The 25,675-nt window shown below is 41.5% G+C and overlaps 1 protein-coding gene across 10 annotated transcripts in view; it reads right to left on the bottom strand.

Moving 5' to 3' along the window:
* The window catches only part of LOC6727349, a 108,966-nt gene that overhangs the window by 32,194 nt on the left and 51,097 nt on the right, over positions 1-25,675 (bottom strand). For all 10 annotated transcript variants that reach the window (XM_039296019.2, XM_016176367.3, XM_039296021.1 and 7 more), the window contains one exon: positions 695-817. In XM_039296019.2, the coding sequence (XP_039151953.1) occupies positions 695-817 (123 nt within the window). The remainder of the gene's footprint in view (positions 1-694; positions 818-25,675) is intronic.

Raw genomic sequence — 25,675 nt, 5'->3', positions numbered from 1 at the left:
TCGATTAGCGGCCAAAAATAATAATTATTTGAATAATTAGAATTAGAATAGGACACTTAAATATTAAAATACTGACAAACTTTGAACAAAATAATCCATAAGGCTATACCATTGAGTATACGCACACAGCACATTATGTGCTTTGAAATATTACTCATACGCCCTGTGCGTTATAGTGCAGAGCACCCCCATCTCCCCCATTGTACAGGGTACTGCAGAAACAGGCCATCGACTCGACGGCGTTGAAACTCTCGGGGGCATTTGAATATTCAAATGCCATTCGCTGGCGTTTCGTGGCCGATCTCCTTCGCGGTCTCTGTTGCGCTTTAAGTGTACACTGTTATTTACTGTTTTATTGCACGCGCGCCTGCTCACGAAACCCTCAAAAATTGCTGAAATAATTACACAGTTGTCGAAGCAGCCACAACAACAAAGCCCCCAAGCAAATAAAAACGATGAAAGAATATAATATATTCAACCGACTCGCACTGGCAGCGGAAATTAATTCTCAAATGACCAAAACTTGTGCATAATCAGCGTTGAGCGCCGCAGGTGAAAGCTCGAGAGCTCCGCAAACACTTGACACAAAAACCCATAGATTTTGTGTAAACATTTCATCGGGGCGTGGTAAAATTATCGATTTGATTTCAATATGTTTGGCTGGGATGGCTATATGGCTGGTTTGTTTATTTACCTGGAATGGGTCCGCAGACGCGCGGTATTATTTCCAAAATGGCCGAACATGAGGGATCCTCGAAGCATAGCTGACGTGCTAGGATACAGTTCAGAATGGCCACGACGCCCTTAATGGTGGAACCTGAAATTCAAAATAGAAGCATATTAAATAGAGTTTTTATTAAATTTACAATTGTGAATTGTACAATGGTCATATGTACTAAATATAGATTTTAGGCCAGTGCATTTTTCTACACTACTTATTCGAATATAAGACATTTTACATAAAGAAATAATATCGCATTTATATTTCCACGGTAGTATTACATTCCCAAATATGGGTTTCTTCTTTCAGGAAGATGAGATTTTTAATGTGGTTAGGTCCAAGGATCAGCTGAAAGTAAACCTTAACAATCTGATTAACAGGTAGGTTCTACAAGCTTGTTGGCTTTATTTCTGCTCATTATTCTTCGGAGGGACATTGTGGTCACCATACTAATTGAATCCGATACATTTTTGGCGTACGAGTCCCACGAGGAAATTCACCCGCAGAATGTTTAATAACCGAATTCCAACCGTAAGCCGCAGAAGCAGCAGCAGCAGCAACATGCAACACACAACAAGCGGCAGCAAGACTCGTGCGGTGACAACATTAAGCCAAATTTAATTAAATCCCCGGACTCTGTTCTTCGCCATCCTTTTATACGAAGGATTTCGATACGTATATTTTTATGTCGCACAATTGTATGCAAATGCAATGTGTAAAGTCCCTCAAATATTTTGGTTCCGTAGTATTTGTCTTTATGCGCGTAATTACAAATTGCTCATAAATATTTATGCCGGCGTTTTAATTATGTTAATTCACGGTGAACTGTTTAAAGCATTTACAATGATTTTTATTGGAAAATCCGACAAGAATGAGGTGAATAAGGTCCAGGGTGGCAAAAAATCGCAATTATGTTTATATGCAGCTCTTAGTTTTTATCATAATTTTATGTTCTGCTAGAGTGAGATAGCGAGATATGGGTAGAGTGGGAAAACAGTCCGTTTATAAAACATTCATTTCAATTTCATTTCATTACGTAAAATAAACCAAGTCATCCGGACGGCAGCGACTGGGAACACGGGCTGCTGTCTATCTAAGCAGTCGGCTTTATGGCCACTGCCTACCGGTCATGGTCCTTCCGCCAGCTGCTCCTCCTGCTCCTCGCTCTGCTTCTCTAAACCCACTTCATCCGCCGGATGCCCCGTAAAAGTTGTAGTTCGCTGCTGCTTCTGAATTTTTCTTTTTCACCCCTGAACCACCAGCCCCACGCTCATTAACGAAATGACCGTTTGCATATTGCAGTCGGGTTGGGGAGGGAAACGCGGCGGAGGAGGTAGATTCCGGAGCCGGAATAACAAAAGAAGTGCCTTCAAAAATTCACGAATTGCATGCGGACGCAGCTGAACTTACTCGGCGGAGGAGCAACTGCGACTGCAGGAAGTGGCCTACTGCCCAAAACCTAGAAGTAACCAGAACGGTGGCTACAATTGCATGGCCGCAGAAGTTTCCCGGACTGCCACTGCCAGTCGAACTGTTTGCGGAAATACAAATAAACAAAAGTCAGTGGGGAATCCAGCGGACAAAATAGCAAGTTTGGCTGGACTTTAAAGTGTTTTATGGTTATTGGGTGCCTAGAATTGCATTGAGATATGCAGCGCGCGTCTGGCTCGATGACAGCCAAGATATTACCGAGGACGACTTCGGTGGCCGGCGGATGGGCATGGTCTTATGGCCGCAAATTGCCAACAGACCCCGGGGACACCCGCTCAATCCCCGGCGACCCATTTGGAATCACTTAAAACACACAAATCAAGCAAAAGTTGAAAACACAATAACAATTGTTTTGGGACACACCATAAATTTGCATGCCAAGAAGAGTAATGCTCCCGGCCACATAGAAAAAAGCGAAATAGGCACATAAATATGCGACCGACCGGCGTTCCTGTTCCTGTTCTCCTGCCCCACCTTCAAGCCCAGCTACTGCTCCTGCTCCTCCTCCACATCTACATCCAAAACTCCGCCGACGACAACCAGAACAATTCGTTTGTGTCACAATCAGATTCGGCACAGGCACAAAAATGTTCGCTTTTCGCGTTTCGCGCTCGCCATGTTTCATGAATTATTTCCCCAAACCCCAAAAAGTTTTCGACCGAAAACTTTGACTGCAGAAAGAGGCCAGAAAAAAAATCTGGCAAGGCAGGCAAGACATTGACTGGGAACTGGGAATTGTCCAGTGTTGCAGGCCAACTCCCAATGCTGCTCAGCGTTGCACTGGAGAAATACAGCTTCAAATGGGGAGAATGTTGCTTATATCTAAATACAATTAATACACAAACAATTACAACCTTTCTAATGGCTAAATATAGTTAAGCACCAATCAAAGGGTATCGTAAGAACTTCCATATCTAAAGTAGAGTGAAAGTTTTGAGGAAAAAGAGGCAAAAAAGATTATGCGTTCAGCATAAATATTATTTAAGTATATTTAAATATTTAAGTATTTTAGTGAATAATTTAGTAATAATTAACTGAATAATATATAATGTATAAGACATTTTTTTTCAGTGTGCCTTGTTTGCGTTGATTCGTGCGGCGAACATTTCGATTACCATTTTCCCTGGTGGCGCGTTGCAAGCGGAGCGATGGAAGTGGGTGGAGGATTCCTCCAGTGTTTCGCATTTTCTGCTACTTCGCTGGAGAGCTGCCCTTTGCCCTCTGCCATCTTGGTCCTCTGCCCCTGCCCCCTGCCCCCTGCCCTAGTCATGCAGCCGCTGCTGCTGCTTAAATTTCAATTGTGTGCCGGGGGCGCCGGCCCGACGCTGGAGCACTCTGGTGCAGGCTTTAATAAATTATAGCCCACGTTGGGGGTGGCGTTCGAGAGGTATTGTTGGTGTTGCCGCTGCTGCATGCTACTTGGAAAAAGTTAATACAACAAATGCGCTACTGGCCCAACAATCCAACTACCCAACTACCCGGTGGCAACAACAATTGCAATAACAATGACCGCATTACGAGGCCGCGAATCGTTGCTCGAAAAGCCAAGTCGGTGGCAGTGGCAACATCAACAACATGGCCGAGAAATGGCAGCTTTACAACTTCCGGCTAGCAAGGACTACGGCCAGGACGAAGGTTTCGAAGGGTCTGCCACTGTAATATGTTTCGTTCGCTGTGGCTGCCGCGTTTTTATGTTCGCGCCCTCCGCCCGGAGACCAGAAGGCCGCGAGGCCATCCTTATGTCATTCGGGATTATTTTGTGGGTTAAAAACTAATTTTCGGTCATGAAGTGGATTTCGCAGTGTGCATGTTGCCGACATTCGGCGGCCCATAAATATGCAGCACAGCCAACTACACGGAGCCCCTACAATTTGCATGGGCCGGCGTGTAAAACATTGATTTCCCGACTCCAACTGGATCAAAGTAGCGACTTCAAGCGCGCCTGGATTATCCGTAATAATACTCTTCCGGGCGGAGCCGTTAGGGCAAATGTCAACAATTGAAAGTGCGTGACCGAATTATTTCATTTCATTTTATTTAATTTATGGCCCGGGCCCGAGAGCAAGTCTTTGCCGCCTCGCCCACTGGCATTTAAATTTAACTGCAGTCGGACAATGCGAACAGAGCTCACTCGGTAAAAACAACATTACCAACAGGACACTGGCAACAGCAACAGCAACACCAACAGCAACATAAAATGTCGCCTGCGGCCATTTTCATGGGCAACAGTCCGAATTGGGTGTTGAAGCTGGGCTTGCCTTAACCAAAACAAGGAAAACAAGAGCCCGCAGAGAAAACACGAAGCGAGGTTCGAAGACATCGGCACGACTATGAAATACCCAGTAATTGATATTGAAATTTATCCCATTTTTCTTGATGAGCCACTTTTATGTTAGCCTGTAACTTTAGATTCGATTGACTCATTACTTGTACTATTGTAAATTCAAGCAAACTATTTAAGATCATTATAGTATAGTAAATTAAATATATTTAAATAATAAATTAATCAGATTACATTTTATATATTGAATCTATTTATGTTAGTTTTTATTAGGAATTTTCTTAAAAATAGAGCAAACAGCATTTCCCAAATATAATATACCCCGCCAACTGTTAAAAGCGGGCATAAAAATCTGTCGTTCGAGGGGACAGAGTCTGAATAACGAGAATGCTGCTGGGGATTATGGTCAATTATGTGTAAATACAATTATTGTTATTGTTGTTGCTGTATCACGTTGTTATTGTTGGGGCTGGTTGGTAATGGCGTTGTAGTAGTTGTTGCCATTGCCATTGTCATTGATGTTTTTCCATAATTGTAGTTACCGCTGTGCGATACATAAAATTTGTTATTTTTCCAGCACGCCGCCTGATGATCGATTCATTAAAAAGACGCCAGCTTAAAACACCATCTAGTGACCTCCTTCGCCTCCTAACTGTCGCCTTCTGTTGTTATTGTCCTTGTTTGGTTGCTTGGCACGTTTCCCGTGATTTAAGTACATTTCCAGCACGAAGGAGTGAAATCAGGAAACAATAAAAGAGTGTAAGTACCAGTAAGGAAACATTGGCAGAGACGCTGCAGCAAATGCCTGGGTATCACTGGGTGGTCTTTTCCATTCTGGCTTAGTCACGTCACCAGTACAAGTCTGGCCAAGATTGCGCTTTGAAAGGGGTTATATGGGACTTTGCGGCTCCAAGTATTCAATTTTTATTTATTTATATATGGTGGAATATGCCAAGAATTGGAATTATAGCACTTCTTGGGTGTAAGTGTAAAAAATGATGCGTAAAAGGCTTTAACTTAATAATTGTGGGGATATGAAATATGTATATAATCTAGAAAGATATGAAAGATTTGATTTCTTTTATTCTCCGAAAAGTTTCCTAAGTCAATAAAAAGAATCCTGTTGTCTTACTAAATAAAATTATTCAAAACCATCCAATAAGACCCGGGGGAAACCTATTAGTAAACATTGTAAGCTTGTTAACTTTGACACTCAAGTGGCTCCTTTTGAAATTTATTCCACTCGTTAAACGTTATTCAGCTGCCGGCATTATCAGGAAAACCAAAACAAAATAAACACATCAATAAACAGAGTTGACAAAGATTTGATTGCATTATTATAAAACAATTTGCATTCGATAAAAGTCAAAAGCAGCGGCAGGCAAAGTCATAAAAGTCGCGCAATGAAAATTGGAGCGCCATCCCTCACAAATAAAAAAGGAAAATGGAAAAGCTGCTGAATCAGGAGCGAAGCCAAAGTCACTTTTGTTGCTTTTTGAAATGAGGAGGAAAAGAAATATGCAAAATGCGCATAAATCTAAAGGCTCGACACGGGACTGAAATCACGACGGAGACGGGCTCCTCCGGATGAGTTCCCATCTGCCTCTAACGTGGACTGAGAGAAAAGTCGCTAAATAACTTTTAAAAATAAATCGACTAATATTATTTTACATTCTTGAATTTCAACAAGCTTATCACAATCCGTAGTTAAGTATTTAAAACTCTTTTGAAATCTTTCATTAAAGTATCGAGATTAAACACGGGCGCCACCTGGCGGAGTTTACATTAATTGCTTTTACCTATTTTGGAATATTTTCATTTTTGGCCATGTTGATGGGTTGATAAGCAAAGCCAAGTCGCATTTTCTTTGATATTAGCTTTTAAATATCTATAATATTTCTTATAAAAATTGTTCATTTTTTCGAGTGCTCCCCCGCTCTGTGGGAAATCGAATCCGGAATGGCAGTGCGTCCTCGTTCGCGCATGCAGAATAAATGATTTTCTATTTGTTAAGTCAAAGTGAAATTGTCTAAGGGCGGAGTGCCTGTGCGTGAGCCTTGTGTGTGTTGACATTTCTTTGAGCCGCCATCACTCACTGGCTTAGAGGGGCAAAAAAGAGGGCTCACACGCGGCAAAGACAACATTTTCAACATTTACATTTCATTTTTTGTCGTTCGTCAAATGTTTTGGCCGCCTTGCCTTCTCATTTACAAGGAATTCCATCGGCCCGCAGCTGGGGAAAGAGGTCAAAGGGCGGCACATATGTCAAGTGTTGCGCTCAGGTCGAAAGTGGGTGGTGTTCGCTGCTTTTTACCATTTTTTACCCCGATTGTGAGCTGCAGCACTTTCTGTGGGTCTTTGGGCCAGCATCTCTGGGCCATGTTAAAAAAAGGAATATATATATAAAGTTTTATTTTATCTTCCTGTTCTTTTGCCCCGTTTTTTCGCTCTCACTTTTGTCCCGTTTGTGTGCTTTTTCGGAAAAAAAACCTTGTCCGTCTGCTGCATTATCCTTTTCCCTTTTTACGTGTGTTCCATTGTTTTAAATTATTTATGCCGGCGTAAAATATTCAAAGCTTTGCCAAATGCAAAAGAGAGACGGAGAAAGCGCAAGAGCGGGATGGCACGAGAGTGACGCGGAATTCGAACGCACAATAACAAAAAGAAGGCGGCTGGGCGGACCAAGTCCAAGTTATTATTCATAACACAGCAGCATCAAAGTGTAAAGGAGTCTGCGACAATTCCCACTGCCATTTTCCGACTCACACCGCCCACCGCCCACCACCCGCTCCTGCTGCAAACCTTCAAGTTTACATAAATTATTTACGACCTTCGGAAGGCGCACAAAAAAAAAATAAAAATAAAAAATTTTATTCTGACAATAATGCCGGAGACCACCTAATTTCGAGCTTTGTTTGCCATTTCGATTTCACTTTGTCGTGCAGCAGCAAAAAAAAGGATTCTTCGAGGCGGTGATTTCACTGTGTTTACTTTCCGCGACTTCCGAAATTATATTTTAATTAATTTAAGTGCTTCGCTTGGTTTGTTTCCACCGGCCCAATTAGGACTTACGTCAGCGCATTTATTGAATTTGCGCTGCCCTTATCAAACTGTCAGCCAACTTGACCTTGTCGTGGCCTTAAAGCGCTCAAAGGCGCTTAAATCAGTTGGCGAGCAAGAGCGGTGTCCTAATGCCACTTAATATCAGTTCAAAAACAGGTCATTAGAGCGCGAAACTGGAGGCCGTAAATTGAAAAATCAAACACCGTCGGAAGTTCAGGAGTTGAAGTTGAAAAGTCGAGGTGGCTGCTGTATTAACTTAACAGTTTGACATTTAACACCTTGCAATTGTTGCAGCCGCAGAGAACTCCAGTGTGCACTGCATGCACTAAGAGAAAAAAGGACTATGTTTGGAAAAGGAATTATTCAAGGGAAAACCAAGATGCATAACAAATAAGGAATTGCCGTGCTTTTATTTTTGAAAAGTAGTTCAATATCATGTTCATATTTTAATATAATACTTTTACATTTTAAGCAGAAATGTATCAAGAAACTATTTTCTGTGTGCCCAGCCCTTTGGCTTGGTCTTAAGTGGCACTCGGTTTTGGGTTATCAACCCAGTTCATGCCGCCAGAAGAAGCCGGAAAAAGGCGAGTGTTGCTGCTGGCATTTCTCGTTTTCCCGGCTGTAGTCGAGAAGTGCGGGAAAAGTGCAGCCACTGAAAGCACACCCACTCAAAGGTAAAAAGTAAAGGTGTTGAGCAACTTAAAGCGAAGATTTCCACATTGGCCCCGCACACAGAAATATTGTCGCGCATTTGTTCGCAGCTTACAGAAACATTTTTCTTAACACGCTCCGCAATTTTTTGCACGCTCCTTGGCCAACTTTTGTTTCGCCGTGTTTTGTTCTCGTCGCGGCTGCACTTTTTCTTGCCAACTTCAATTTGAACCGAGCGGAGTGCACAATTTAAAGCATTTACGAGCGCAATTTGTCTGCCGCCTGCTCAGACCGCAGTCAACTTCCAGTTGGATTCCAAACTTTTGTGGTTTTCTTTTTTCAAATATATTTGCACTATTTTTTTTTTTGGTGAGAAAACTCCAAACAGGTTGAAAGTGTGGGCCAAATGCAGGTTGGCTGCCCGCAGCTGGCGGTCTGACATTTTTCTTGGCTTAAATCTGGCAGCTGCAGCGACTTTAGATGCTTTTTGCAGCTCATTGAATTTCGCACGCTTTTGTCTGCCAATGCCAATGCCATAAAAGTGGATGCACTTTTGCCTCTGGCTCTTTTCTACAAAATATTGTACCATTCTTAAAATGTATGTGTTTTTTTAAAATAAATTTAACTTTGGTCACAAGATTGTCAAGACATAAACGAATAAGTTATAATAAATATTAGGAAAGTTATTATTTCCCATAAATTGGCAACATTTTCATCTGAAAATTGAAATAAGTATATAGAAATTTAATATATCCCTCATAGAAATATGAAATACTTGTTAATGTGAAATATGATTAAAAGTTTCGTTTGGTGTAGTTTCCAGTTCTCGTTTTTCATTTCCTCACTGGCTTTAAACAACTTCGCAACAAACTAAACCTATTTGGGAGCATCATTGCAGCCTGCGGGTTTTATCTTCCGGAGAATGTGGAGTTGAACCACATATACTTACATACATGCACTTTTATAACATGCCCCTTTGGCTATCACAAGTCTTCAGCATTTTCCATATTCTTCTGTCGGCGTTTATTGTCAATACAAAAGTTTTATGCATTTGTGGAAAGTTCATTTTTTTTTTGTGTCGAACTTGTGCGTTAAATTGTGTAAACGGATTTTCACAACAGATCCTAGAGGCTGAGAATGCGGGATCGCTGAAAGAGTCGAAAACGACTTTACAGAGACTTTCGAGTTGTTGGCCCACACACACAGCCGACACTTGTGAACAAGTTAACAAAACGATTTCGCTGTTGGAAAACTTTTATTGTGCGAGTGGGCACCCACATACACACACACGCGCATATCCAGGCAGACACATAAGCAGGCATGCCACGCCCACTTCGAGCACATGTATTATTCATGAGGCAGCACACACGCAATATGCCTGTCTTTGTCCCTGTCTGAGTTTCTGTTTCCGCTGCAGCGATAATCGCAGGTCAATTTCATAAACAAATAAGGCGGCATTATCTGGATTCCATTGAGAGTGCGATTCCAGCCCATTGCCGAGTGTTTATAATGAAGCCATTCCATGCAGACAGACAGACTAAGGTACTCAGTCGGGTATCGGAGCTATCTTAATTATAGATCGATTCACTTGAAGGACACTGACACAAGCTACAGCTTAGGTCAGAATAATATATACCTCACAGATTGTAGATGATTCAATCTTACTCGACATAAAGAAGATGTAAAAATGTCTTCGAAGTCATTTTACGACCCTGCTTAAATTTTACCTATGCATTGATTTATTTCTTCAAATGGCAGCTAATAATATCCAGAATTTATTCAGTATGAAACACTATAACTTTAACCCCAACTGTACGAGTTGCACATAGGTGTTGGCCATTGTCTTCGTGTCGGGACTAATTTAGGCCTGGGTTGACACCATAATTTATAGCGATTTGCACGCCTGTCCAGCCCAATGACTTCGCTCAGACCTGCACGGCTGGCCCATGAGCCAGCCACCTACAAAGGGAGTGAAAAATGCCAGGACTATTAATTGTAATTTTCAGCGAGGACTCTGCTCTGGTTAATTGGTGCAAATATGCCGCAGGACCAAGTGGCGTGTAAGTGAGTGGCAAATTAAATTTCTGCCAACGAGAAGACTGCCGTTGATATCAGCACCTCGACTGCTGGGACTGCATTTATCCGTTTTATTGACGCTCTAATTAAAGTGTTGGGCTCATCAATATGCCCAAGGTGAAAATGCCATGGCATCTACGTATGTGTTCCTCCGCTGGTTGGCAAGGACACCACTGCCGGCTGGAGCTTTGGCAGCAGTTTTGTAGCCAAGTTTGCTGTTATGGCAAGTGGAGACAGACAACACACACGACACGGATACAAGGTGGGGCAGGATTAAGCTCCAAAGAAACACGAAACGGTACGACACCGGGAAAAAATATGATCAAGAAAAATTATTTAAGAAGTAGAGATTTCTACTATTAAAAGGTACTTACAATAAATCAGATTGAAATAGGACCTTAAAATGTAACCCTCTTTTAATAAATAAGTAATTTAGTTATTAATTTTAAAATATTTTATAAAATTTCCAGTTTAAAGATGAGAATTTTATAAAGAAGTTTTCATATGATTTAAAACACCTTAAGCTAATGGAAAAACAGGAATTTCAAGAACGAATTTCGAGCCGTGCAGCATATCAACTTACCGAACGGCAGTAACGACATTGGTATTTTGTGGCAGTAGCTGCGAGTAGTAACAGTTTTATCGCCAGCGACAACGTGTGGCAAAGGGAACGGCATGGGAAAAGTCGCAATAACAACGGCCGGGGTAAGTGACTGAAATTGCCTAGAAACAAAGAATGCTTTAGCCACTTCCCCCCTTTGGGCCTGCGGCTTTTGCTGCCAACGCTAGCCGCAGCTACATTGTGGTGCAACGCAGAAGAACAAAAGATCGGGATTGGAAAAAAATGAAAATGGCAACGTATGACGGAAGGGGAATGCGAAATTCGCACAATGCCAGCAACAAAGTTGATGACGTGCCGTGACGAGCGCGTTACTCATACGCAGCGTGAGCCCAGATGAGTTTCTAGCCCGGTCCACTTGACATATTTCCGATGAGCTGCACCCACCTGGGGCTTATTCATTCTCTTTCATCTTTTTTATTCGCTGGCACTCTAACTGCCTAAACCGAATTGCCGACAAATCCATATAAGGGAATGAGCAGTGAGCAATGAGCTATTTCGCACCCAATCAGAATATCATAATTCCCTAATAGCCCAGGCGAAATGTGATATCTAGCATTCAATCACCGCAATGCCACAAAAGGTCAATTGCCGCAAAGTAAACAATTAAATTGGGGACAGCAGAAAAGCGGCAGTAAAGTGGGGCTAAACCGCAGGCTAGTCAGTGTCGAGGCGAATGCCTTCCTTTGGAAATCCCCCACTGAGGCTGTTTACTGGCACGCGCCCTTGGGCCAGGCAATGAATTTTTGTCGTACTCAATAAAGGAGGCCGAGGAGGAAAGGCGACAGAAAGGGGAAGGCGGCTAAAATGGCAATAAAAGCAGCAATTGATAAGCGAACCAGCAGCAGTCCCGCCAAATAAGCAAACAGGCAAACAAACACACCAGACGTTGGCAAAATGAAGGGCGGGCCAGACAAACAATCAAACGATAAACGGATGCCAAAAATGGGAGAGAGTCAGGGGCATGCACTTAAAGAAAATTATAAAAAACCGAAATATAAAACAAAGGACGAATCCATACAGAACTGTAAATAATTGCACTCCTCTAAATAAATATTTTTCTATCAATTAAGTTCAGTGACACCAAAGAGAAGATAAAACTTAACTTAACAACTAAAGTAGTACTAACTTACTAAAAATTTAAATATAAATATATGCAACAAAACATATTTAAGATTTAACTGAAACTATTCAGATATCCACATATCAAATAAAATTAAAATCAGTTTGTTATATCTAAAGGCGATAACATATTTTCAAGTAAACTTTGATGCTTAGTTATTGTTCTATGTGCATAATGGCAAACCAAGCCATTGTATTTCAACCTCAATTTGGCAAATTCTATTACGATAATAAGAGTGCGGCAAAGGGGGGTGGCCCACTGGCCCATTGGCTCGGCAGGAGGTGGTGGAAAATAGCCGGAAAATGCTTGATGTGGCTGGAAGGGCCACTGGAACACCAGCGGCAGGCAGTTAAAAGCAAAACAAAATGCCAACGGAAAACGGAGGCTGTGGCAAGTGTATCGACAATGAGTGAGATCCAATTTCAGTTCGATTCTTATCCAATTTCTGGGCAAATAAGTGAAAATGTTTTCATTTTCATGCCTTTGAGCAATGGATTTGGTGGGGTCTGTGTTCTTTGAGTGTGTCAATAATTTGTCCCGAGCTCTTTGTCCGCATGGCTGAAGTGTGAATAAGAGCCAAGTGGAAGTGGAATTAGAAATGAGCGAGTAAGTAAGGGATTTCCCCGCCCCGAAAAGGGTTCTTAGCACTTAAGAAGCTTTGCTTCGGTCTGACCACAAAGTTTTCCCATGTCACGTCAGCACTTCACGATTGATGTGACAAAAAGTTCTTTTAAAGTATTTGACTTTCGGTTGCTCGTCGAACATCCTTGATTTTAAGCCCGATTAGAAGCATTAAAGCTGAGCTTATCCGACCATGAAAGAAATCTGAGAGCGGGGGATTTGAGGAGAAAGCATAAAATGCAAATCTCAGATTTGGTTTGTTAAACATTTGCTTAACCACGAAAACAAAAGAGAAAGCCCGAAGTGTCGCCCGCCATGTAATTTTCCCCCAAGAAGGAAATGATGAGCGGGAAAAGGGAAAACGGGACAACCAAGGCGAAAGGAAGGACTCCAAATGAAGACTACAGCACATGGCACGGGACTCAATCGCGGCTCTCAAAGCTGTCGAGCTGCCAAATATGCCACATTATGAGGCAAGGGCAACATATGCTCGACAACCGTCCGGAACATCTGCGTGGGGAAATGAGCTAGCCGAGGGATGGCGGGGGGATGGGGATTTCCCCCCGTATCAGACACAGCAAATAAGGGAAAATTACGTTAAATAGAAAAGAAAAACTTTTCCACTTTTTAACTTTGCCACTGAGGAGCGCGCGCGGTTGTTGAACATTTTACAAACAATTTAAGAGCCGCATTAAATTATTGTTACGCTCGCAGCTTAAACTTTAAGACAGCCAGTCGGACTGGGCCGTTTGCCGCTTTTGGTCTTATTTTTATGGCCACCCTCGCTCTTGGGGGGCGATAAGAGTGAAAAATGGTAAATTAAGCAAAGCAAAAGCCAAGGCGGCTTGTTATTATTGTTGTTCTTGCTGTTTGGCCAACGCGCGTCAGACTAAATTAGAGCAAAAACTTAATTTGCCTTCCCTTTTTTTTTTTTTTTTTGTTTTGTGTTTTTGGGTTGAGCCAGAAAGTCGGCAAAACGGCACTGGCAGAAAGGAAAATCAAAGAGAAAAAGGCGCAAAATAACAATTATGTTTAAGGCAATTGTTTTGGTTTTTCCTTTCGGATTTCGTTTGGCCCGATTTTCTTGTTTTTCCGCTTGTTACAATTAGTGATGTTTCCCTTTTTTGTACTGTTTGTTCGGGCCGTTTATAATTGCGAATGAAATAAGGTTAATTAGAGTAATGGCCACTTTGCCGCTGCGGCTCGGAATCTGGCCGAAAGGGCGAGTAAAAGATGTTTCTGTTTCAGCCAAGGCTGATTGACACCATAAGGTCGCTGTAAAAGTTCACTAACACTAAGGTTCCCTAAATTCAAGATTCTTACTATTTAAATAAGCAAACATGTTTTAGTACTTCATTTTTTCAAGAGGACTATTTAATAACTTCCGCTTACCCAGTGCCCTTCATCCCGCTCCGATTCCACTGCTAGCAAATTTAAGTAGTTAATTTATTTATGACCCCTACTCCGCACCAATAAAGGGCCGGGCAAAGTTTTGCGTGCCCAACTGTGATAGTAAACTTGTCGACAACTAAACCAACACGTGCTAGAAGCATCCGGCCATTTCCAATAGCTTTTCGTACCACACCATGGGGCACGGGGCAGGGGCATGTGGTATGGGCAGCATCTCGCACCACATCACACCACGTAGTTTGGCGAAAACACTTTTGAAATATTAAACACTTGAACCCATTTACTTTGTATGACCAGAAGCTGTCAGAGGCAGTCTTTGGTCCTTTATTGGTCCGCCTTCTATAAACCAAAAGACAGCAGTGGTTAAGTTAATAGCACTGACGGCTCGCCAGATTTGCTTTCCTTTTAATGAGGTTACATCCTATTTACCAAAGAGCTAAACAAAAAGACTGCCAATGGGCCATATTTTTAATAGCCAAGAAGTGGTGAAATATAGAGTAAATCAAAATAGGCTTATAAATTCGTTTGTATTCAAAAGTGTTTTTAAGTGCTAAGAGCGCTTAATATGGGAAAATAAGCATTTAGAATGGAAAATGTTCGTAGCTACTAAGAAGATTAGGTATAAGCACTATTATTTCTACCACTACTATAGGCTAGAATGTCCTATATGAAGGTGTATGTTAAATGACTTTTAATTGGTGTTAGTTCACGTTGTCTTCAGTATTGCCGGCTTGTTGTTGCCCCGGCTAGGCGATATTCCTTAGGTAGGGGCATGAAAATGCTACCAAAACTTTGTGCCCATAAGTTTTCCCTCGTTTCGGTCTGGCTTTTTTCCTCATTTTGGTTTTACATATGTAACTACAAGAGCGAGTGGGAAAACTAGAAGTAGAACTAGACATGCTTTCGACCAGGCCGCAAAAGTTTCCATACAATAATAATCACTTTGTAAAAGTTCTGCCTTGGCCAAAACCATTCCAGTTAACGATTTTCGGTGACGCCACTAACTGTAAGTCGCACAAACGTTCAAATCTGGTAAAAGCCAAACTGCGGGCCAAAAAACTTCTTCCTTATACGTCGGTTATCTCTTGGACCCAAACAAAAATTTGTCTTTGTGGCGCGGGAGTGGGGTTAGTAGTGGGTAGTTGGCCGTGCCAATTAATATGTTGCCGTGATTTTCACATACCCAAAAGAAAATGCTGTCAAATGATGACGTTTATTGTGTCATAGAGACGGCGATATTGTGGCATCTCGTGCCACACATAAATGGCCATATGAATGATTAAATCGCGCTCACATTTTCCCCAACGAACTTTCGTGGATTTTGTTTGTGTTGTGCTTAATAAATTAAATTTTTTACTCCGCCTGTCGGTGGCTTTAAAAATTTATATGCGAATTTGATGTGCAAATTCAAATTAAATTTTTGCTGGTGTTGTTGCGTGTGCTGAAAAACACTTGCACATACACACACACACATGGGCAGACAAATGTGTACATATGTAATTTTTACTGCATGACTTTGCGACACACACAAAAAAGAAAGCCGGCTATATATTTCATGCCAGACGGAAATTCGAAAAGCAGGCAACAAAAAGCGACTCCGAAAGGGTTGACGCGATGGAAGGGCCAGCAAAAACAACCACACGCTGATGATGATGTGTAGGCCTCTATATTCGCAACAAAAAAAGCACAAAAAACCAAATATGCCCGTAAAAAAAGCAGCATACACGCAATTTTGTTGTTTTGTTGCTGTGTTGTTGTTCCTGACGTTTCATTTTGAGCATTCTGCGTTTTTTGACCTTTTTGGTGAGTGTGTGGCACGGGCTCATTACCCATACACCTATGCATGCTGAACCATTCAGCTACTCGCCCCCAAAGCGCACTCAATCATAAGTGAATGCACGCACAAACACGGACGAGTCGTGTGAGTGGCATGTGACCGAACGGGTTAACATTCGTACAAAAGGAAGTTGTTACTTTGGCTTCCGGTTTAGCCAAATCGTTATTATTTATAAGCGCTCACGTACACGCCAAGAAAATGGCAATTTGTGCTCGATGTGCGCTGATGAAATTGTATCCACATAAATCTCTTACATTTCAGCAGACATAAATTTATGAGCGAATATGAAAAATTCTTTTATTTTTATTCAAAATAAATGTATGGCTGTATCATTTGCATGATTAAATAAATTGTTTAGAGTAAAACCAGAGATCAAGTTTCGAAATTATTTTATTTTCAATTTGGATTGGATTTATAAGGCACAAATAAAATATATTTTATCTCTGTGCCCCAGTCGATTTGCAACGCAATCGTTTTTACAACCTCTCCCAAAATTGGGCTCCAACTCGGGTCACCAGATTAAAGGTCACCACTCGGTTTTACCGAATGGCTGACTCATGGTCATAAGGGGGATCATTAATCAATTAGGCCAACTTCAGTCAGCTGCAAATAATCTGTGACCCTGTGCACTGGCAGTGTGTGTGTGTGTCAGCAGTTCTCTAACTTTGCTACAACTTGATCTGGCCAAAAAGCCGGCCAACAGACCATTGGATGTGCTTTGGCCGGCTGCCCAAAATGCAATTGGCTTCATGCAAAATTCAGGAGCTTAATTTGTTTGTCCTTGCCGGCCATTTGTTGGCTTTGCATTTCGGGCATCGCCGGAGTTCGAGTTTCGGTTTGCTGTTTGCAGTTTCAGTTGGCAGTTTGCAGTTTCCAGTTTGCCGTTGACATTTATTAGCTTGTAAACATAATGCGGAAGCTTTTATGAAGCTTACCGAAAGATTTTCCCGACTTTGCAGTCGCATAATTGTCGCAAAATCAACAGCAGCAGCCATGGAAAACTGCCTCAATTATTTATATATAGTTATATTTCAATTTGGCCAATTGACAGGGAGATGGACAGTTTTAATGCTTAAATTGTTTAACTTGTGCAGTGCCATTAATTTATGCATATTTATAATGTGGCCGCTTTTGATTTGGCTGCCTATTTTGCTGTGTGCTCTGTTATACGTTGCATTTTAATTAAATCATATAAATGTCAATAAATTCAGTCGGTTCTCAAAAGTATGCTTCAATTAACAGCGCGCACGAAAGTGACCGCAGGAATTATAAATTATGCATTTTATATCCACCATAGTTGTTACACATCGCTAGGGGTATGGTTGTTGTTGCCGCATCTAATTGTGTGTGTCCTTACACACACCCACGCACTAACCCGTGTTTAAATGGGTCGTGTAGGTGCACACAAACGAGCAATTACAAATTAGCATATGTCAGACAAACAGGGAGCAAAACAATGGGTTTAGCCGAAACAGGGAACAATTCCAGGCACTGGTTCGATTCAGTGGGGATATGAATAATTATCCTTGAATGGATATTGATACCCTCCGTTGTATACTTAACATAAAGCCTTCAAGACAATGTAGTTCATGATATTCTCCACGGGCGCTTCTCTCAGGATATTCACTCAGATAAGCAAAGCACTTATTCACAGAATCGAGTTTATATGGAATATGGATAATTTAGTTAAATTAATTCTGTATCAAGATCATGAACTAAGGCTAGTCTTGAAGAATTCGAGATATTTTTTGCTAAGTATTTTACCACCCAAGTCCCCCTCAATTCCTCCTTAACAACCATATTAAACCAGATCTTCCAAAGCTTCTGCTTCGAGCAGTCACGTAGTCAAGCCATTTGAATGCCACCGTGAATTGAGATCCTGCATGGAATAGAAATAAATGCATGGGAGCCACCTAGATTATTTTCGGCCTGTCAACAAAATACATGCAAAATGTGAAAATGCCAAGAGAATAACAGGCAAAACTGCAGCCGGAGCAGCAGCAGTCGCAGACAACAAAAAATCACGGAAAATGTTTTTCAATCTACAGAGACACGCGACAGTCGACCAGGTCGCCCAGGGGGCGCAGGAAAAGCCATTGGAAAATGCAAAGCAGCTGCGGTGATTGTGCAGCGTTTACCAGCGACAACAGGCAGAACAAATGCAGCAAACACTGCTGCTAAGCTGCGCCCAACGGAAGCAGGCGAACAAGATGTCGGCTAAAATCATCGACTGGCAGTCGACGGAAATGGAGCTAGAAGCCCGGCGAAATGAGAAGCAATCGCAGAGTGCGCTGGGGCCGCGAAAAAAGGAGGCAGCCATAGCTGCTACAGAGAAAAATATAAAAGATTTGAAAATTTACATTAAATAAATGAACTATTCTTAAATAATTTGGTTATTACTTATTTTATATGATTTTAGATATCCCTTAAACGAACAGGAAAATAGTTATTGATAATCTCAAGAAAATAAAACAGCCAGGCATCGAATAATATGCAACAATAGATACTGAACATTTAACTTACCAAATTGAGACATTTAAAAGCTTTTTAGAATTCGCAATAGGTTTATGAAGTATCTTGTTACCGAATTAAGTTTATAAATGTTATAAAATTTCAAATTTGCTTACTTTATTATTAATCTTCACTACTTAACTTAACTTAAAGATGCCATTAATAATACATTTTTCAAGACGTATTCTGTTTGAAAGACTTAATGAAATCGCATAGCTTCATTATTTTTCTCTGTGTAATGGAGTGCGCAAAAGACCCGCGTTCGGTTATTCCAGATTACCCGAGCTGAGAGCCAAGCTGCCAGCGGCCGGGCGCTAGTGAAAGTGTTTTCGCAGCAGCGAGGTGGAAAAGGCGTGAAATCCTGGTCTGTCGTCGGTTCGTTAGAGACCCGGGTGAAAAGCCACAATAGCAATGGCAACACCAATAGGAAAGCAACACCACCAGCAGCACAAACACTAACACTAATACCTTTAGAAACAACAAAGTGCTTTGTGCTTAAACGCATTGTGCTCGAATGTAGCTGCTGCTTTTGTCATTAAACTCCTTGCAATTTGCACAAACACACACATGAGGCTGCAGCCAAGAGCAACACACACAGACAGATCACACACACATACACTCCTACGTATCACCATCGCTTATATAAACTTGGCGCGCACGAAACACTTCCGCAGGCGAAAAGCTTTCCGCTTCCGGCTCGCAGTTTTGCTGCGATTGCTAATGCACTGGATAAAAATAATGTGGCTCAAAGCAAAGAAACATATTCGGAATTATTTAATAATTGAATTAAAGAAACAGCATTTTTGAGGAGTATTTAATGAAGAAGATCCCCGATATCCTTTGATTAGCTATAATGATATTTTCAAAAAGGAATACTGATATGAATTGTTAGTCCACTAGGCTCAATACTTTTTAAGATGTTGTGATCGACTTGAGCCCCGTTTTTTTCCAGTGCTGTGCTGCTTCCTGTTGCAACTTTAAATAATAACAGTTAAGTAGCGTGTGTCGCGGGCATGTGAGTGGGCTGCCTCGATTTTTCTTCCCCTTATCGCCGCAGCCATCGACTGCGTGCACCTGAGCGGCAGGGAAGAGTCACCTCCTGGCAGGCCACCGCACCCGAACTCCGTGGCAGGTCCTGCTCCTGTCAAAGTGTCATTTAGATCGTAATGCTTTGATATGGGCCGCGCTCGAACACATTACCAACTTCTAAGGTGGAGGGAGGAACAACATCGATATTTGGGCTGAGCCGCCTGGTGTAAGCGTAAGCCACTTACCGAACTGATTGCCCGCCATTTGTTGGTGGCTTGTTTCGTTCGACGCTTTTCCAATTCATTTATGAGCAGTTTTCGTAAATGCCAGCACTAGCTGCCTCCTTTGGCAATTAATTGAAATCAATAAAGTCAGGTTATGGCATATTGCGTATACGGCGCGTGGCGCCTAATGATTCAGCTATTATTTGAAAAACAAAGCAAACTGCTGTGGGTACTTTATTAAACGGTGATTGTTGGAAAATTTCGGTTGGAAAAACGTTACATTCAGAATATTAATTAGAAATTTTATGTTCCGGATTATTAGTTCGTAAGTTTCACAACCATCTGTCAAACATTTGATATAAATATAGCCGATTTTCGACATCAGAAACCAAAAGGAGAACAGAAATAGAAAAACCGATGTGTTGAAATAATTATTCCAATTGCATTAGCTCGGAAAGTAATGTGGTTATGATTAGGCATTTTTATATTAACATTCATAAGATTCACGCGAGGAGAAATCACATTTGAGTCGGTTTTAATTTTATGCTCAACGACTTTCGACCTGTGGGAGTGTTGAAACGGCGTCTAAAGTGACTTTCTAATTAGTTTGGCTTTTCAAGCGGGACAGGATGTGTTCCGTTCTCAGGACCCATCTGCCTTCTTCTACCACTCATTTTCCCCATTTCGCCAACGAGGAAGACGCACTTGACTCAATTTGTTTCTCTTTTCATTTCGGTGGTGGTGACGAGGGAAAAGGGAAATCAAAGCGAGAAGTTGGGAGGAGGCTGCAACCACTTCGACGGTATCAAAACTCATATCTGCTTTGGAATTTCGAGAATGTTTTGGAGAACCGCTGATGGGGAGCAGCAAAAGGGGAGCCCGAGAAACCGACACGAAACTGTATGAAAGCAGAAAAATGTGAGGCCATAAAAATATGTTACAATGCTTGGTTGCGTTATGAAAGAAATTATAAAGGCAACGCTTTCTCAAGAATCGCTGTGTGCTGTAGCTTTCCATGTGTGCGTGCGAGTGTGAGTGTGTTTGTGTGTGTGTGGCAGGGCGAAGCCACAATTTCCGCAATTAAATAAAAACGCAAACTTAAGCCGCTGGCAATGGCGGCGGATGGTGGATTTGGAGTGGAGTGGAGTGATGGGTGGTCGGAACGAATGTTGAGTGTCGCTTTGGTTTGCCTGAATTATTTGCATATGCCGTTGGTCCTGCCGCGGTGATGAAGTGGCTCACCCACTCGTCCTGCCCCACACACGAACACCACCACCAAGCACACACACAGTCTCAGGCACGCAACGCGTTAATGTTTTTTGATTTCAGGCCCGGCAGTAGCTAACATTTTGGGCCTGCCTTTGTTGATTCACTGCACTGTTACAGCCTGGTCAATAAAATATTTATATACTTATATATTAATATTTGTATTTTTTTATGTATTTATACTTTTTTATTATTATTTATATTTAAAAAAAATTCCTGTGAAATCAGCTGTGCTATTTGGAGATTAAAAAAACCTAATTAATTGTACATTCACATATTCTTGATAAAAATCATCTAAGTCCGCTGAATACTTTGTATAAAGTTAAAATGTAATAAAATATAAAAAAAGTTAATACAGTAAACACTAATTCTTGAATTTAAGTAAGACATTCAAAGGAATTGTAAAATACTTAAAAATGTATCATTCTTCAGTGTAAAGAAATCTAAATTAACTTTAAGAATTAATAAATTTCTTTAAAAAATTACAGCAGTTTGAACCAAAAATTCTTTGCAGTGCTCGTGAGTTCATTTTTAATTTCACAGGCATGCGAGTGGCAAACAGACACGCGTGTTAATATTTCCACCATTTGCTCGGCAAATTTGTATGACTTTTCGTTGTGTTCTCTCATTTGAACTTAACTTTCTGCCGTTTGTTTTGGGCCAAAAAAAGAGAAAGCCAACAAAACACGATACGTAGACAAACAGTTGCGATTCTGTTACTTTCCCTTTGAATTCCGTGCAAATCAAATAAAAGAAAAACTTTGCTCATTTGGAGGCCGATGAGTTTTTTTTTTTTGTGTGTTCGCGTATCTGTTTCTGATTCAAACCGCTCTCCATTCGTCTGATTATCTACGTATCTTTGAAGTTCTCGAGTTTTGTAAGAGTTACAAATTACGAGTATTTGCCGTAAAAATATCAACACTGCCGGGACGAGCGCCTAAAAATATGCTTTTAATTTTATATGCATAACAAATTTATGTAAAGTGCGCGGTTGCGTCGCCAGGTGTCCTCCGTGTCCCTGCGTGGGTATTTTTGCACTGGTGTGAGAGTGCGTGTGCCTGTGCCGACAGCCTCATGAAATTGTATAAAGATGCTTACTAGGTCGTTGATATGGCTTCAACTCGGCGACTTGTCTTCGCTCCAGCCCGCTATTATATTAAAATTGCGACTACGTGCGGGTTAAATGTGTGCCATCCAGTCAGTCAGTCAAACGGACCGACATTCAGACATATAGACCAAGCTCCCGGTGGGTAGGTTGTATATGAAAAGTGAATTTTGATAGGTGACGAGAGGGGTTGGGCGAGGCGGTGATATATGCCTGTGGCATACGCGCCCTACGGAGGTTCTATTTCAAAATGTTGCTGCTAAAAATGTGATTTATTTTTCCAGCTGTGTCAGTTGATTTTGTAGCACATTAAAGTGTCATTAACGAAATGACACACGCAAGATGAATGTGTATGTATGTGTGCGGGATAGCGCATCCTAATTAGATGGGTTCCAGTTTAATAATGAGAAAATCCGCCAGATACGAGGCAGTGCAACAATATAAGTTCTCTTCGTTTACCGAGGCCCTCTTTCCCCACTCACAAACTCATACAGACAAGGAGTAAGCTCTCAAAAATTGATGTTAAGCCCGGCAGCTTAAAACATGATCCAGGCAGCACACACACAGAGACAGAAAGTAAAGGACTCTTAATAGCTTGTGCCCAGCACAGTCGCAATCGGCTGGATAAATCCCAGCTTTAGCCCGAGCTGTAACTGTGACGGAAGCTGCTTATATGTATGTGTATTTAACCCCAAAAAAGCACTTAATTAGCAGCCTTGACTTTCAGCAAGTGTGACTCTTGCCCGGGACGAGTCCTTGCATTATGGAGGCTTACTTTTGATATGTACGTTTTTAATTTGATTCTCCATTATATTATTTACATTTTACAAAGGTCTTAAATGCGATTAATTCAAAGAATTACTTTGGGCGTTATGATATTATATAAAGTAATAGCGTTTCCTTTCAGGTAAGGTAAAATATATTTTATATTAATCACCAAATACGAGAAATTATATTTAAAAACGGATATATTTATAATGGGAATTTTCATTAAAAATTTGTATCAACGTATGATTTTGGTAGTGTGTTAACCCTTTAAGAACCACCCAAAACCGCCTCTGACACACAGTTGACTTTAAAGGACTCCCGCAAGTCAGCATATTTAATTCTTTGCTTTGCCGGAATTTTGTGCAAATAAACAGACAATTTTAATTTACTTTTTTCTGCTTTCAGTGCGCTACGCCCTTGGAGTCCTCCGACTGGGAGCATTTTTTCCCATTTCAAGTGAAATCGAGACAGGTCGAGACCGAGACCGAGACCAGTCGACCAGCAGCCGCGAACAACCTTTGGCATCGCACTGAGGAGGTCGTCGTCGTCTCCGCCCCCGTGTCTTGTGTCTTCTGCTGAATTTTTAATTTGCCTGGCAAACAGCGAGCAACTGAAAGCAACAGCAAAGGCTGCTACCTTTCGTTGATTTGATGAAGGTCGCACTCATGGCAGCGGGATGCCATCTCCATCGCCATCGCCATAACCATCACCACCTTCATCGCAATCGCCATCTCAAGTTGGTCTGTTTCAGGCAGAAGGTTAAGTGGCGAGAGCTTGTACCTTCTTCTCGGCTTCTGTTTTTGGTCCTGAGTGTCCTACAAATTGAAATGTATGTCGGCAGCTGCAGTTCAGTTGTTCCTTCACCTCGTGTTGCATTTTATTGTGGCACGACGGCTGTGACACGCATACATAATTTACATTACACATGTGCGGGTGTTGAATTTAATTACAATTTTAACTCTTGCAAACGCACAAAGATGCATATAGGCACTGAGAACAAAATGTGTCTTCAATACGTCGACTAACCAAATTACAATATATTCGATTTGATACTATAGGTAAACGGTATACTTTTCTTGAAACGAAGATACATTTAAGTTGTTTAAAAGATGTGAGTAAGGTCAAACTTGTATACCCCTTAAATGTCATAACCAATCTTAGGGCTGCCATAAAGAACTGATATTGTTGTCATTTTTCGCTGTGCACACACTACGCACCGACTATTGATAATGCTGGCCAACGGCACGTATACGCAATAACATTAAATTGGCATTGGCTGCGCTCTAAAAATATGGCCACACTCGAATGCAGCGGCGGCAACTCGAGGCGGAATTGCAGCGGGAAAGGAAGAACTGCTGCTGACCCACTTTGACTTTGGCTTCATAACTAATTCACGCACACTCCGCCAGTCCACACACATACGCTCTCAGCGAGACACTCACATGGGCAGTACATAAAACATTGTGTTACATGGACCTTCAGGCACCTGGGCGCGATGTGTGCCTCGAATTGGGTCGGAATGGGTTGGAGTGGGTCGGAATCGGTCGGTTCGGCTTGAATCGGCGGAAGAAGTGGACGAGGGCCAGGGGGTCGAGTCGGGGTGTTGCAATATAATTAAGGTGGAATAACTTACGAGTGTTTGTGCCCGTGCCCGTGTCCGTGTGTCTGTGTGCGGAGTGAAGTGTCTGTTGCGTTTAAAATTGATGCGATTTAAGGGTAAGCGTGTTAGCGAGGAAATGCGGTTGCAACAATATTTTAGCCAACACAATGCTTTGGTCCTTTAAGGCTATATCTCTTTTAAGATTTAAGAATTCTACTGCAAATATGAACTTGAACCGCAGGCTTTCTTTTGACTTTAATAATATTTTACTTCATATCCTATCCAGCATATAAAAATAAATGGAAAGTAAACAAAAACAAAGATTTTGTTTTCATATATTTGCCATACTTTAGTTGCCTATTTTTTAGTATAATTTAACAGAATAAAACCTTGATAGCTTAAACTGGATACACCATTTTCAAGAGAATTTACCTATTTAATAGAAAAACTGGCAACCTGCCCCGTTACACCAATAGAAAATGAAAGAAAATAGGTTAAGCAGCCGGGACTTGAATAAATAAGGAAAGCAATGTTAAATATGATATTTTTCCATTTTCCATTTTTTTGCACATGTCAAAAGGGGAAAAGCAATCGAAGAAATAACGGAATATCGAAAATTTTATGCTGATTAAAATCTTATGTCATGGCTAAGCCCAACGACAAGCAGAAAGACAGACAGTCGGACAGAGAGACAAACCGACAGGCATGCAGACAGATGGACATGCAGACCGAGAGATCCGGAGGTCCACAGCTCAAGGAGGCACATCCGTCGTCCTCGTCGTCCTCGACGGCCACTAAAAGAAATTCCCCATTCAAATGCGAATTCGAACAACTTGTGTACATTCGTGCAAACTCAATCTAAAGGCCATATACATAAACTGCAAGATGTTCTCGACGTTCCACACGTTTCACCTACATGTATCCACCCAACCTTTGCCACCCAACATATGTCCAAGTAACATTGTTAGGAGCAGCAGGAAAAAAGGCAAGCCGCTTACATAGAACGGAAATTTTTATGTCCCTCAACGTCAAACCCATTGCAGTAAGGACTATGTCCTTTTGCCAGTCGGTTCGCCTTTCCTCCTGCGAAATGCACGTCAAGAAGTTTCTTTTTATCAGAGGTTAAAGTTATTGGCTTTTGTTTCGAAATGAAATTGATTTCGCACAAATCATAACTCACTAGTTTGATTGATTAATTGGATTTGAAAGGGACGATATGTGAGCATGAAAGCTGGAGCTTGGAACTTGGAAGGTATGATCTCAAGCTATTTTGGCT

Source organism: Drosophila simulans, chromosome 3R (genome assembly GCF_016746395.2).
Source record: "Drosophila simulans strain w501 chromosome 3R, Prin_Dsim_3.1, whole genome shotgun sequence".
Classification (NCBI taxonomy): Eukaryota; Metazoa; Arthropoda; class Insecta; order Diptera; family Drosophilidae; genus Drosophila; species Drosophila simulans.
The sequence above is the reverse complement of the archived record's forward strand: the minus strand, read 5'-3'. Positions and strand labels throughout refer to the sequence as shown.